At 34.3% G+C, this 13945-nt stretch overlaps 2 protein-coding genes across 2 annotated transcripts; one reads left to right on the top strand and one right to left on the bottom strand.

Annotated features, from left to right (window-relative positions):
• Positions 1-5469: 5469 nt before the first annotated feature.
• LOC130798945 (uncharacterized) lies at positions 5470-8525 on the top strand. The gene is made up of 5 exons (XM_057662040.1): positions 5470-5542; positions 5642-6035; positions 6148-6276; positions 6680-6830; positions 8481-8525. Exons 1-5 carry the CDS (start codon positions 5470-5472, stop codon positions 8523-8525), a joined length of 792 nt encoding a protein of 263 aa, XP_057518023.1.
• A 489-nt stretch (positions 8526-9014) lies between these two features.
• LOC130799026 (cyclin-A1-4) lies at positions 9015-12438 on the bottom strand. Its single transcript, XM_057662135.1, has 9 exons — positions 12122-12438; positions 11186-11558; positions 10948-11081; positions 10762-10854; positions 10548-10681; positions 10387-10462; positions 10024-10284; positions 9804-9938; positions 9015-9559 (listed from the first exon to the last, which is right to left on the bottom strand). The coding sequence occupies exons 1-9, from the start codon at positions 12266-12268 to the stop codon at positions 9485-9487; spliced, it is 1428 nt and encodes a 475-aa protein (XP_057518118.1). The 5' UTR covers positions 12269-12438; the 3' UTR covers positions 9015-9484.
• Between the last annotated feature and the right edge of the window lie 1507 nt (positions 12439-13945).

The following is a 13945-nucleotide window of genomic DNA, read 5'->3' as shown; positions in this document are numbered from 1 at the left end:
TGAATAATAATAATAATAATAATAATAATACTTCATCTTTTTTTTTTTCTTCTCGTTTATTTTTGCACAATTTTAAAAGTAAATTTTGAGCATCGATATCTCTAAATATGCATGATAAAAAAATCTAAAAAATATATAATAAACAAATATACATTAAGACGACTTTAACGAAATCTCACATGTATATATTTTATTTACTAAATATGTTTCAAAAACATTAATCAAATTTATCTCTCCATAATGTAGAATATTCTAAATAGGAAAAACATTAGAAAATTAAGGAAATAATAATAATAATAATAATAATAATAATATAGCTTTTTACTAGTTTCAGTTATCCCACTTGTATTGTAACCAAATTCACGTGTAGGCTTATTTTAAAAAAATCATATGTAGAACATCATAATTAAAGTTGTGGTTTTTCTGCAAGATTTGGGAAAAGAGGATCTTTTTCTTAATTAGACTATAAGTAAATATTTTGTTTAATGTGTCATGTTAATTTACAAGTTAGATCTATCATGTAAGTTTACAAGTTAAATTGTGAACTATAAGAAAAGACTCAAATATTGGTGAAAAATGACCGGTACATATATATGTGATTAAAGAAAAAAAGATAAATAGACTTTAATGTATGTGAATATAAAATATCTTATTTATTTGAATGAAACTAGATCGCCATTTTCCACTAAAAAAATATAGATTCGGATTGAAATACTTGTGATCGTGCTACTATGCAATCGTCTTGCATAGTCAAAGTACGTGAATAAACGATTTTATAAACCGATTAGAATTCAATAATTAGCATCAAAACATGATACAGATCACAAATCTAATGAAATACATTCATAAGAAGATTAGTTATTTGTCAATAATTAAATAAGTAAAATGTTTGTCGGCAATTATTGGGTCGTTGCAATTTCTTGTTTAATACTTCCTGACATTTCAATTATCCAATACTTGTTATATTTTTTTCACGTAATTTTATAGTAATTTGATATAAAATATCTTTATTTTAACTAAACGAAAATTTATGAAAATTACATATTATAATACTAGATTGTATGAAGTAAATAAAATCTCATATGACTATATTATTTCTTATTTATGAGTTGAAATTGCTGAAATAAGATTAGAGATGAATAATGTTACTATTTCAATAATATAATGAGTATTTTGAAATGGAGAAAGTAAACACAATCTAACATACAAGAAAATGAAACACAATTCTTAGATCATCCTACCTAAGCTGTTAAATTTTAAGACAAATATAAGAAAATACAACTTGATTATACAACTTTTTTATAAGGGTAAGAATTTTGACCGTTAACCCCATCTTCAACGGCCCTTAACCCACCATCTAAAGCCTTCTCTGTAACGGACCTCTCGGCAGTAGCACCACCAACAACGACGGTCAATTGATGTGCTCGTTTTTAGAGCACACTTATCTCCTCATTGTAGTGTTGAGTCTCGCGTTTTAGATTGCTTTTTACACACTTTACGCATGATTTTACCTTGCTCTTGTCTCCATGGTGTTTTGAGGTAATTTCATGTATTTTTGGAGATTTCAAGGTATTTTACGTTGCGTACGAGACTTCGATGCTTTGATCGAAGATTAGAATCGAAGCCTCTCCAAGTCACAACCAAGAGCCTTGCAAAGTTCAAGGACCTTCCGGTCTTTCAAAGACACGGTTTGGCATGGAATTCAAGCCATTCGACCTCACATTCAGTCGAATGGGGTTCTGCTCGGGCGAATGGAGTTGCTACATGATAGATTTGGCTTAGAAAGTCACTGTTTTGGGCGAATTGAAGAACCATTCGGGCGAATGGAGTTGATTCGGGCGAATGCCCATGGGATTCGGGCGAATGGTCTTGTGATGCTCAAGTTTGATGCTGAAACGCACTGGAAAGCCCGAATGTACCTCCATTCGGTCGAATGAGGTACTATTCGGGCGAACCATGGTCCCATTCGGCCGAATGGAGGCCTCAGACTGCGCGATTTCTTTTCTTCGCAAACCAAACTCCGAGGGCTTTTAGGGCATTTTAACCCTTTTGTTCGTTAGCTTATAAATACCCCTCATTTCTGTAAACCCCTCATGCTTGGGGGGGATGCCTAGTATAGGTGCCTTTATGCCTCACTCTAGAACATCACTCTTATTGCATTTCTCTTGTTTTTGCCCTAGTGTAGATTTAATCCTTTGTGCTTTCTTCTACTTTCATGTGCTTTCATTTATGTAAGTTTAATTCATTTATTGCTTTCATATCTTTATTGCTTCATTTATGTTCTCTTTTAATGCTTTTTTAGTGTAGATTTAATGCTTTCATGTTCTTCAATTCCTTTATACTTTCTTTATTGCTTTCTTGTTCTTCATTTCATTTATGCTTTCTAGAGTACGTTTAATGCTTTCTTTTCTTGTTGCTTTTGTCTTCAATATGCTAGAGTAGTTTTTTTAGGGGTTTTAGGTTAGAGAAACCCTAGGTTTGGTCTTGTCTTCAATATTTAGGATTAGGGTTGAGGTTGATGATGGTTGTTGATAGATGTTCGATTCGAATCTTGTCCTGCCACTCCTAGAGAGACATAGGGAGATTATAGGTCGTTCGTGTGGCTTATAGGGTCACCAACTTCCTCTCGATATCTAGAGTGTCTTGATTGATTATCGTTCGAACTCCCTTGACCTAGCTTATGTTTATTTCCATTAGACCATCCTAGGGTGGACGTAGTCTACTCCCCGCTTGTCTTTCATTATTGAGTTTCCCTTTTTATTCTTGTTATTAGTTAAGTTCACCCACCAACCAACCTTCCATATAACCTTCCCACACCAAGTCTTTAGTCTAGCATCTTGTGGTTCGACCTCCGACTTACCATTACACTCGTTGTAGTAGTATCAGGGTGATTATAAATATTGTTTGTATAACTTGGTTCTTAGTATTAACGACGTGCTAGAAGCCGGTTATCATCAATATCTTGCGTGCAGCATCAACAAACACAGCACTCAAGAGTCGAAATTCAGGTACGCAACAGGTAAAGGTTCCATTTCCACCTTTAATTTTCTCTATCTCCTTCCATTCTTTCCTAGATACAACAGGCTTAGGAATGGAACTTCGTTCAAGTGGGGAATTGTTGAGGGCAGCGGGTTGCTAACAACTAAAACTCTGAAAGTGGGCCAGCAACAAGCAGTCAAAATCCATTCATAGTAGAGGTCTCCGTTTGCGTTTCTTCTACGGTTTAGTTCATAGTGTTTTGCCGATCTTTTTTAAGTTCGATTTTAGCTCCTGGTTGTTGCATTATTTTCTTTTGTTTTGCTGCCCTTTTTTCTTTGTTGTTCTATTTCCTTCTTAATTTGATTTTAGCCCCCTGTGATTTGATTTTGTTTTTGGGCTCTCTTAGTTTACCTTGTTTGGTAACCAGCATTGTTTTTTTTCGTTCTTGGCTTCCTTTTAGGTTGAGGTGTGTTTGATATTGGTCCAGGTTGTTTTAGTGGGTTTTTTTTTTATTTTTTTGTTAGTCTTCTTTGTTTGTCTATTTTTTAGTAAGTTAGTGTTTTTTTAGTAAGTTGGTCTTTTTCGTTCTTGGCTTCTCTTTAGGTTGAGGTGTGTTTGATATTGGTCCAGGTTGTTTTAGCTGCTTACTTTTTAATTCTTTTTGGTGTTTTGGGTTATTTGGAGGATCTGTTTTTTGGTTGTATTTTGTATATGCACTTGCTGTTATCATATCTTGAAGTATTCTCATACTTTTAAAAGGATTGTTTTCATACTTAGGGGCCGTTTGGTTGGGGGTAATAATCAAAGGGAAAAGGAATGGAAATACCCAATTCCCTTTGTTGTTGTTTGTTTGCCATTTTCTATCATTTCCTTTCCCCATTTTAGTTTTGGGTTTACCCCAAACTATTATACCCTCATTCCCCACCCCCCCACACTTTCATATTCCATTCCCCCCTTCATTACCCATCACTTAAAATTGAACTTTGATTTATGGGTATTGTTATAATTCGCCACTCTTTTCATTTTATCGCCACCCCTTAATTTAAATTACGAATTTGCCCCTGGACTTTAAAAAATTACGAATTTGCCATTGGACTTAATAACACTATTATCAACTAAATTAATAAAAAAATTATTATTAAAAATTAAAAATTAATTAACAACTAAATTTTAATTAATATATTATTATTATATTAAAAAATAATTAAACATTCAAATAAATTATTTAAATTCAAAATTAATTATTATAATAACATTATCATAATATATTATTATATTAAAATAAAATAATTTATTACAACATTTATTTAAATAACAATAACTTAAAAAATAAATTAATTAAACAAAAAAATTTCATAATTCGAAATTAAAAAAAAAATTACAAAAAAAATACCAGTCGCACTTTTTGTGCGACTGGTAATTTTTGTTTTTTTTAAAAAATTGTTATTAATTTTATTTATATTATTATTGCTATTATTATTATTATTATTATTATTATTATTATTATTATTGTTGTTGTTGTTGTTGTTGTTGTTGTTGTTGTTGTTATTATTATTATTTTATTTGTAATCAATGGAGCTAGAAAGATATTATTTAGAGTTATGTTTTTTTTTTCTTCATATTACAGGAAAAGATGATACAGGTTAATGATATTTTTAAAAAAAATAAGGTTTTCAAGTTTATCACATAATAACTAGTTATTTTTAGAAAAAATATAAAAGAATTTAAAAACTCATAATTTAATTCCTTAACTTGAACCAAACAGTCACAAAGGGAATCAATGAGCATTTCATTCCGTTTTCTGAACACAGCCAAACAACTAGGCTAAATTAGGGTAATCCATTCATTTCTCCTTCATTCTCTTTCCTCATTCCATTCTCATTCCCTTGTGCGAACCAAACGACCCCTTAGTAGTGTTCTATCTTTCTTTCATTTAATTAATTATTTATTTACTGATTCATTTATTTTATCTATTTGTTTATTTTGTGTTGATCTCTGTTAGTGACCTGATTGTAACCTTTTACCTTAGTCTATAGTAGCTGAATATAGAGTTAGGAAGCAATTATGGTCACCTGAGATCAGGTCCAAGGAGGAGGGGGTTAGGGGGGCAACATAAGTAGGATCTAGAACTAAGAGTGGGAACTTGGAACATAGGTACCCTAAAAACCAAGTCGTTGGAGTTGGCCAATGAATACAGGATTCATGTAGCATGTGTTCAAGAGACTAGGTGGAAGGGGCAAAAAGCAAAAGGTATAAAGGGATATAAGTTGTGGTATGCAGGTTTGGACGGCAGACGTAACGAGGTTGGCATCCTAGTGTCTAATGATATCCTAAAGCAATTGGTTGAAGTAAGGAGGTGTAAAGACAGGATTATGCTAGTTAGAATAATAGTGGGGGAAGAGATCAATATCCATTATCAGTGCATACGGGCCCCAAGTTGGGCTCGATGTGCAAGTGAAGTGCGAGTTCTGGGATAACCTAGGAGACCTCATGAGAACTATCCCGAAAGATGAGAATGTTTTCTTTGGAGGAGACTTTAACGGACACATAGGCAGAGATGCAGGCAACTATGATTCCGTACATGGAGGGTTTGGTTTGGGGGCAAGGAATGAGAGTGGGGAGAATTTGCTAGAGTTTGCGCTAGCAAAATAATTGGTTATAGCAAACTCGATCTTAAGAAAGAAAGATGAGCATTTGATCACATATAAGAGCGGCGGGCATACAACTCAAGTTGAATATTTCTTAGTGCGCAAGGGAGATCGGGCCTCATGCTTGGATTGTATGGTGGTTTTGGGTATAGAGATGCCCACCCAACACAGGTTTTTAGTACTGGTTTTCAGGATGAGGAAGAAAATCGTAGAGAAGAAGGTCGAGTCTAGGGGAAAGATCATGTGGGGGAGACTTAAAGGGGATATGGTCACAACCCTGTCAAGTAAGATAAGTTTATTAGGCTTCCCAAGTCAGTCAGAGGATGCGAATGAAATGTGGGTGAAATGGCAAAAACCATTAGCAAACATTCTGGCTAGAGCACCGACTCTTTCCCGCGGAGAGAGAGAGTTAGTTTCTATTCTCGTCTGCTCTCATTCCTGCTTTCGCTCAACCAAAGGACAAACGAGCTAAATAAACGGGTTTCCTAGAAGAGTTGGTGAACATTGTTCTGACTCATAGCTTTAAGATGACTAGCATGAATGAGCCAGCTTCAACACCACCTAGACTCCCGTTAAGGCGCCCTGGAGGATCCGATCCCATCCCTGAACTTGGGGAACTCTATACCGACTGGCAAAAGAGACCTTGGGGGTGTTGTCGGATAAACCAAAAGTGTTTAAAGAGTTATGGTGGTAGAACGATGAGGTGGAAAAGAAGATAAAAGATAAAAACAAGAGATTTAAGGAACTTATGACATACACGAAAGAGGAGGATAGGATTGAAAAGAGAGTGAGCTATAAAAAAGCAAAGCGGGCGGTAAAGAAAGCGGTAACGGAGGCAAAAAAAACCGTGGTTATGAGGACTTGTATTGAAAGCTTGATACCAAAGAGGGGGAGAAGTAGATTTTTAAGTTGGCGAGGACTAGGGCCAAACAGCGGCAAGACTTAGAGGCAGTGAGATACATTAAGGATGAGGGAGGACGAGTTCTCCTGAAACAAGAGGACATCAAAACCAGATTACTCTAGTATTTCTCTCAGCTACTCAATGAGTCTAGGGGACCAAAGAAGGCGGATAATCAAATTTCTGTCGTCGAAAGACCACTGGAATATGGGTCAACGAGTGATATTACCACAAAAGAAGTAGGAGAAGCTCTTAAAAAGATGGAGAGAACAAAGGCAGTCGGGCCAGATAATATCTCGATTGAGGTGTGGAGGGGTTTAGGAGAAGAGGGCATTCGTTGGCTGACTAACCTCTTTAATATTATTTTGAGGACACATAAGATGCCAGAACAATGGAGGAATAGCACACTAATACATCTGTTTAAAAACAAAAGCGATACGCAAGTATGCGGAAACTATAGAGGTATCAAACTTCTAAGCCACACAATGAAATTGTGGGAAAGAGTGATAGAGGGGAGAATTAGACAGGAAACGGTGATTAGAGAGAACCAATTCGGTTTTATGCCAGGAAGGTCAACCATTGAGGCAATCATGTTTTGAGGAGACTGAAGGAGAAATATAGGGAGCGAAAGAAGGATCTGCATATGGTGTTCATTGACTTGATGAAAGCGTATGATAGCATACCACGACGTGTCATTTGGGATAGCCTTAAGGCTAGAGCTATTTCTTCAATGTACATTGAGGCTATACGTATGACAAAGTTTCGACTAACATTCAAACACCGGTGGGGATAACAGAGCCTTTTCCGGTTAAAGTTGGACTACATTAGGGATCGGCTCTAAGCCCTTTCAATTTAAGTGTCATTATGGAAGAGATTTCTAATTTATTTGGGAGACGGTACCATGGTGCATGCTATTCGCTGACGACATAGTGCTGGTAGTAGAAACTAGAGAGGAGGTTAGTAATAAATTGGATGAGTGGAGGGAAACTTTAGAAGGTAAAGGGTTGCGCATTAGTCATACGAACACCGAGTATTTGCGCTGTGACTTTAGTGGGACATCACCGGTAGGTGAACCAGAGGTGTCCATTGAGGAAGCAGTTGTTAAAAGTATGACCAAGTACAAGTATTTAAGATCGATCATTCAAAGGGATGGGGAGCTTGACGGAGATGTAAATCATCGTATACATGCGGGTTAGCTCAAGTGGCGAGCAACCACCGTGGTGCTATGTGATAAGAAATTCCCAAGCAAGTTAAAAGGAAAATTCTACCGGACGGCAATCAAACTTGCTCTACTATATGGGACCGAATGTTGGCCTGTAAAGAAGATTTTTGAACATAAGATGAAAGTTACAGAAATGCGTATGCTGAGGTGGATGTGTGAGCACACATTGATGGATCGAATTAGGAACCAAGAGTTTAGGGACAAACCAGGGGTAGCCCTTATTTCTGAAAAAATGCGCGAAAATAGATTGAGGTGATTTAGACATGTGCAGAGAAAGACTTTCGACGCCCCTGTGAGGAGAGTAGAAAGCATTATAGTAGAGGGTAAGAGAAGTCGAGAAAGACCTAGGAGAACTTGGGATGAACAAAGAAAAGTTGACTTGCATGAGTTAAACCTCTCTAAGGGCCTGACTAAGGATAGGAGTAGTTGAAAGCGTCATATCCATGTTTTAGACTACTAATGTCCTCTTAGATTATATTTTGGTGTTCTTGCTTTCTTGCTTCTCTCGTTTCTTTTATTATTAGTTTTTTTTTTCCTTTATTTTGTAGTTGGTTCTACTTATTTTTTTTATTTATAGGCATTTATTTTATCTTTCTCGTGTAGTTACATCTCCTTATCTTTCTCGAGCCGGGGAACTCCTCTGGCTGCTCTCCTTTATGGGTATAAGTTGCCGCCGTCTTTCCCTCCTCAGACCCTGTCCATAGTTTTTCTATGAGCAAAATACAGTGGATAGGATGATGATGATGACAACTTGATTATACAATTGCTTAGAAATTAGTGAAAAATTTATAATAAACATTATGTTAAATTTTTATGAGTTTTAAATGGAATAAGTGAATGAATCCATCACGTGCATTATCATGAGATACAATTGTTATGTATAATGGACATTAAAATAAATAAGAAAACACTAATGTACCATAATTATCTTGGTTCTTTAAAGCAGCACCTTTGAATAAGAATGTATTATCATGATTCAACCTTCGTGAACAAACACAATCCATCCTTTTTTAGGTGGATGGGAATAAATTCCGTTCTCACCTTCACTTTCAAGGAAAATAATTGTAGATGGGTATTAATTTAGAATAATGCAAAAATTTAGAGTTGTTTAAAAGAATAATTTGATTAACTAAATCGAATATATATCATCTTAGCTTTTGTCATCTCAACTTGAAATAACTTATACAAAAATAAAAAACTTTTCAAGATGTTTAAAAATTCTCAAAAACCAAATTAACCTGATCAGAATTATTATAGTTAACACCTCTAAATTTCAATTCATGGTTTTTTAATTTCAATAATGCAAGAAATAAGCATTTGTGAGTACAAAGTATGAAGAATGTGCAAGCATTTCAATTAGGGAATCCCATTGTCTTTTCTCTAGAATTAATACTTACTAGTGGGGCAAAGAGAGGTTATGATTCAAAGAGATTTAAGAGTTTTTGACCACTAACTAAATTCCTTCCATTTCCCACTCTCCATCCTGCAGCCCTAGGACTAGGAGTATTTTTTTCTTTGGCTCTCTGTGTCATTAGGGGTTACAATAAGTAACCATTTAACGTCCTTCCCGCTGCTGTTAGTAGATTTTTTTCGAGAGATATACGATGATTTTCATCTCTTACATCATATCATACGTACATCATGACATAAGCCTTGCTGCAATATATGCCTTGTTGCTTCCCCGGACGCAACCCAACGCAACCCAACGCAACACAACATCCAACCTTATGGACTCCTTTATTTGCTTCTTCCACTGAGAAAGTACTCTGAGGGTATTGAGGGAGGACAATACTTCTTTGCTACAAACTTGTACTGCCAAAACAACACCATAATCATATCATAATATGAATTCTATAAAATTCAAAATTCAAAAATCAAAATTCAAAATTTATATTATAAACAAGGACAGTTTCACATGATTCACTAGTCGCATTGCAAATTAAAGTCGATTTAGACTATTTTTGAAAGAATTGCAAATTCAAAGGCAAATTAAATAGCGAATTATATTTCACGGAACAAGGGGTAAGGTTGAGGTATTGGAGTGTTGTAGTTATACCTTATGTTGACTATACTTCTCCCGGATTGCTGGCAAACTGGAGTTATGGCAGCTTAAGCATAGCTGATGAAGAGCTTTGACGCACTCATGTAAATCACAAGCCTCATAGAGAGTGTAATGTACCAGAGTTGAGTTCTGTTTAAAAATAGTCATTATATTATTATAAGTAAAAATAAAGAAAACATGAATGAATTGAAGTAATTATAGGCACATTACATACCCAAGGCTTTTGTAATGGGCTAAGTATGTAGTTGGCCAAAAATATTGCTGATGCAGCAGTCAATGATGGGGTATACTGAAGCATGTTGTAATCCAAGAGAGACAATTCAGCTACATAATTCGACAAACACTCCAATTGCATAGATGGAACCTCACTAACTGCTTGAGAAGCACGAACAAATCTCCTTAAGAAACATTTTATGGTTGGGGCACTCATTTCAAACTTGAGGTAGTTGAGCACTGCAGCCTCCATTTCCAGAACCTTTATTTATAAATTACAATTACAATTACAATTACAATAGTATAAGTATTGCAATTCAAGACACTCATGTTTGTTAATAAAAACGAGAGCAAATCATCAAACCTCCTCCTTCAAGTATGTGTTGTCCGTGATGTAACAGAACTCCTCCACCTGAGGTGCACATATTTCTTCATATTTTCTGCACAATTTTTAATTTCTTCAGGATTGGGATTTAGGATTAGGATTAGGATTGAAAAGAATTAGTGAGTGATATGATAACTTACGCTGCAATCATCATGCAAGCCACACCCAAGAGCTGCAAACGTTGCCGGTTTATAGCATTTCCAGTGAGATATCTATCTAAGTAGTTAACAGTGAGGTATAGCGTATCTGGGACAAGCCTGTATTCTTCAGCAACCTAGATATTGATTGTATTTCAGATATCTCTAAGAACAAGATTGCAGACAAAACAATGAAAGTAATTAAAGGATGGAATACCTCTACAAGCCAGTCAACTAGTATGGCACGCATGCTGGCATTTATATCTTTCTGTATCTTCTCTATGAAGTCTATTGAAGGTCTTTTCAATGTCTGATAGAAAGTACATACAAGGATTGAAGTAAATATACTATTTTTGATAAGAAATATTACCAAGCTTAGGAAGGATAAGAAATATTATCAAACCTCAGATGTACGCAAATACTTGTAGATATCACAAGCTATGGTAGTGCAAAACTGAGGATCCATAAACTTGTCATCAACATTAACAACTTGGTCAACTTCCATTTCGGAAAGGATTTCTCTTTTGCAGCCATTCCCTGGAAACTCAACATGTATAAATATTTTAGAATTAATTCCATTGATTACACTTCCGAATTCAACTTCATTAAGTGTTTGTCAAGCATTGAGATAGATAACAAACCTGAAATATCCATATGGTCATCAGCCTGGAAGTTTTCAGATGTTTTTTTGTGAATGGAGCTAAGTGTAGCTACATCACTATCATCTAAGTATTCAACTTCAGGGCTCTTCAATGAATCACATGTAGACATAGAATCTTCCATAGAAACAGAATCTCCATTGGATAAACTAGGAGAAACATCCATTCTACTTGGAGCTTGAAAGACATATGTCTGAGATACTTTAAGTGAAGCGGCCTTGCTTCTAACCAAAGATATCTTTGACGCTGCCACAGCATTGGGTTTTTCAGCCCACAAGGCCGGCAAGTTCGTATCGTTGATGCTTGTAGGGTATCCCTTTTTAGCTTTTACACTTTTAGCTGAAGCACAAGGTACCTTCACAACATAAAATTATATCCATCACTTGTAAAATTTACACCAATATAAGGATACTGGTATAATAAAACCAAAGCATTTGTAGATTGCAAGGAAAAGAATGAACACAATGGTCATAGATTTTATGGGCGGGGTAGAATGATGATGATGATGATGATGATGATGATGATGAAGGTAAAGAAACAACATTACAGAACAGAACAGAACACCATTAAAAAACATGGAATATCTTAGTTTCAAAGGATTGAAATCAAAGAGGAATGAACATTGTTTTTACAAACACAAAGTCAATTATACATACACCTACAATATTGGGTAGACAAAGATTCCCCAAGGAAGAAACTAGAAAGCAATAAACAATACTAATAATGACCAAGAATATAATTAGCAATTCACTCCAAGAAAAGCAAGATTTATACTTGTATTGGCAAATTCCAATTGTACTTGTACGTATCAAAAGTTAAACTGAATTCAATAATTAGTAGTGAAGTGTGGGAAGGCTTGTTTAAAGAAGGGATGGGGATGAAGACAGACAGAAGTAGAAGAGAAAAAGAAAGACTTACAAGAGGGGCAAGAGAAAGAGAGGGACGAGTTTGATTGGTCAAGTTAGAGAGAGGGGGTCGCTTCCTGTTGTTGGGAATGGGTTTAGAGTTTTCAGAAGATGAGGATGCCATTTTTGACGAACCCAAACTTCTCCTGTGTGTCGCCATTTTGAAAAATGAAGCCTAACAATGCGTATGAGAATGAGTATTTCTGAATTAGAAACGAATTAAGATAAACATCAACAATATTAATATATGAATGAAGAAATGAATGAGCAATGACGGGAGGGAGAGGGATTATGAAGTTTGAATTTAAGCCTCAGGCCCGAGCGTATCTAACATCTCCTTTTTAAATTTAAATTTAAATTTTGAATTCAAATTTAACGTTAACTTTTTTTTTCCTTTTTTTAATGCTTTTTGTCAACACTATACACTATACAGTATCCGCTATAGCCAATGTTTTTGTACTCATACTCTCTTTTGCTCGAAAATTACCCCATTCACAATTGATAAAATTTTTTTAAAAAATTTAAAAGTTGTAAAGTGGTTTTTTTATGGAAAAACGGGTAAAATACGTTAATAACTAAAAATAAATATTAGATGTGTAGATAAAAATTAAAAAAAGAATGTGAGTCACGAACACAAATAAAATCAGCTCCTTTCTTGAGAGACCGTCTTTACTAGAAACAACTTTCAAAAGTCAGCCAAATATATTTTAATTTAAAAAATAAAATAAATTGTTGGCATCTTCAAAAAATTCACGTGGAGGAATGTAAAACGTTGAATTATTAATTGTTCCGTTTCCTCTTTCCCATTTTTAAAGGAGTCTTGAAAAATGAACAAAGCAGTTATTCATCTTCCATTTAAAAGCTTCAGGTATACCATTGTAGTTTTCTTCTCAAAAGATACTACAATGAAAGATTTAATGCTTGAATTCGATTGTAATTCGAATAAATCTCAAATTCATGATAACAATAATATTTTGAAAGGTATGAAAATTTAAGATTTTAAGCTTTATGAATGGTGGAAAACAGTGATATTGAAGAAAACAACAATGCCTATTGTTTGGTGGTAAAGGTAATAAAAGAAATTATGGTTATAAATTCATATATTTAGGGATATAACCAAAGAAAATTGGTATTATAAATATGAACATTAAACATAGGTTGATTGAACAAAACTATTTCTAAAAAGGTTTAGAGTTATAATTCTGAACATTTGGTAATATAATTATACGCAATAGATATTATAACTAAACACATTTGCTTGTATGATCATAGAATGAGCCGGAAAAAACAAAGAAGTCCAAAAAGATAGCAATTTAATATCAATTTTGTAGTATCACAACATTTGCTTGTATTATACCAATTTAATATTATAAAATCAACTTTGTAGAATTATAATACCAAATGTGTAATTTTATAATGCCAATGTTGTAGTATTATAATCCCAACTATATAGTGTTATACTACTAATTTTATAAAATTATAAACACAACTACTGTAATGTGACAATAATATCAAGGAAAAATGTAAATCATAATCAACACCCAATTGTATAAAATAATAATACCAATTTTGTAGTATTATAAAACCAATTTTGTCCTATTTCAATAGCAATAGTTAAGTATATCAACTTAATTATTTAATATATAAAAAGTATTGAACTACAAACAATAAATGTGTTAAAATATATAAACTAAAACTTGTATATATATTCTTGTCAAAACTACGATATAAACCAAAGGCTTCGTCTTGAGCAATCCTTCAAATCCAATAATCTAACATCCTCGATTTGTTTTGGGAGTTAGCTTTACGGCCTTTTTTCCATTTGGATAGAAAGAAA

This window comes from Amaranthus tricolor, chromosome 13 (genome assembly GCF_026212465.1).
Source record: "Amaranthus tricolor cultivar Red isolate AtriRed21 chromosome 13, ASM2621246v1, whole genome shotgun sequence".
Classification (NCBI taxonomy): Eukaryota; Viridiplantae; Streptophyta; class Magnoliopsida; order Caryophyllales; family Amaranthaceae; genus Amaranthus; species Amaranthus tricolor.
Note: the sequence above shows the minus strand (reverse complement) of the source record. Positions and strands in the feature narration are given on the sequence as shown.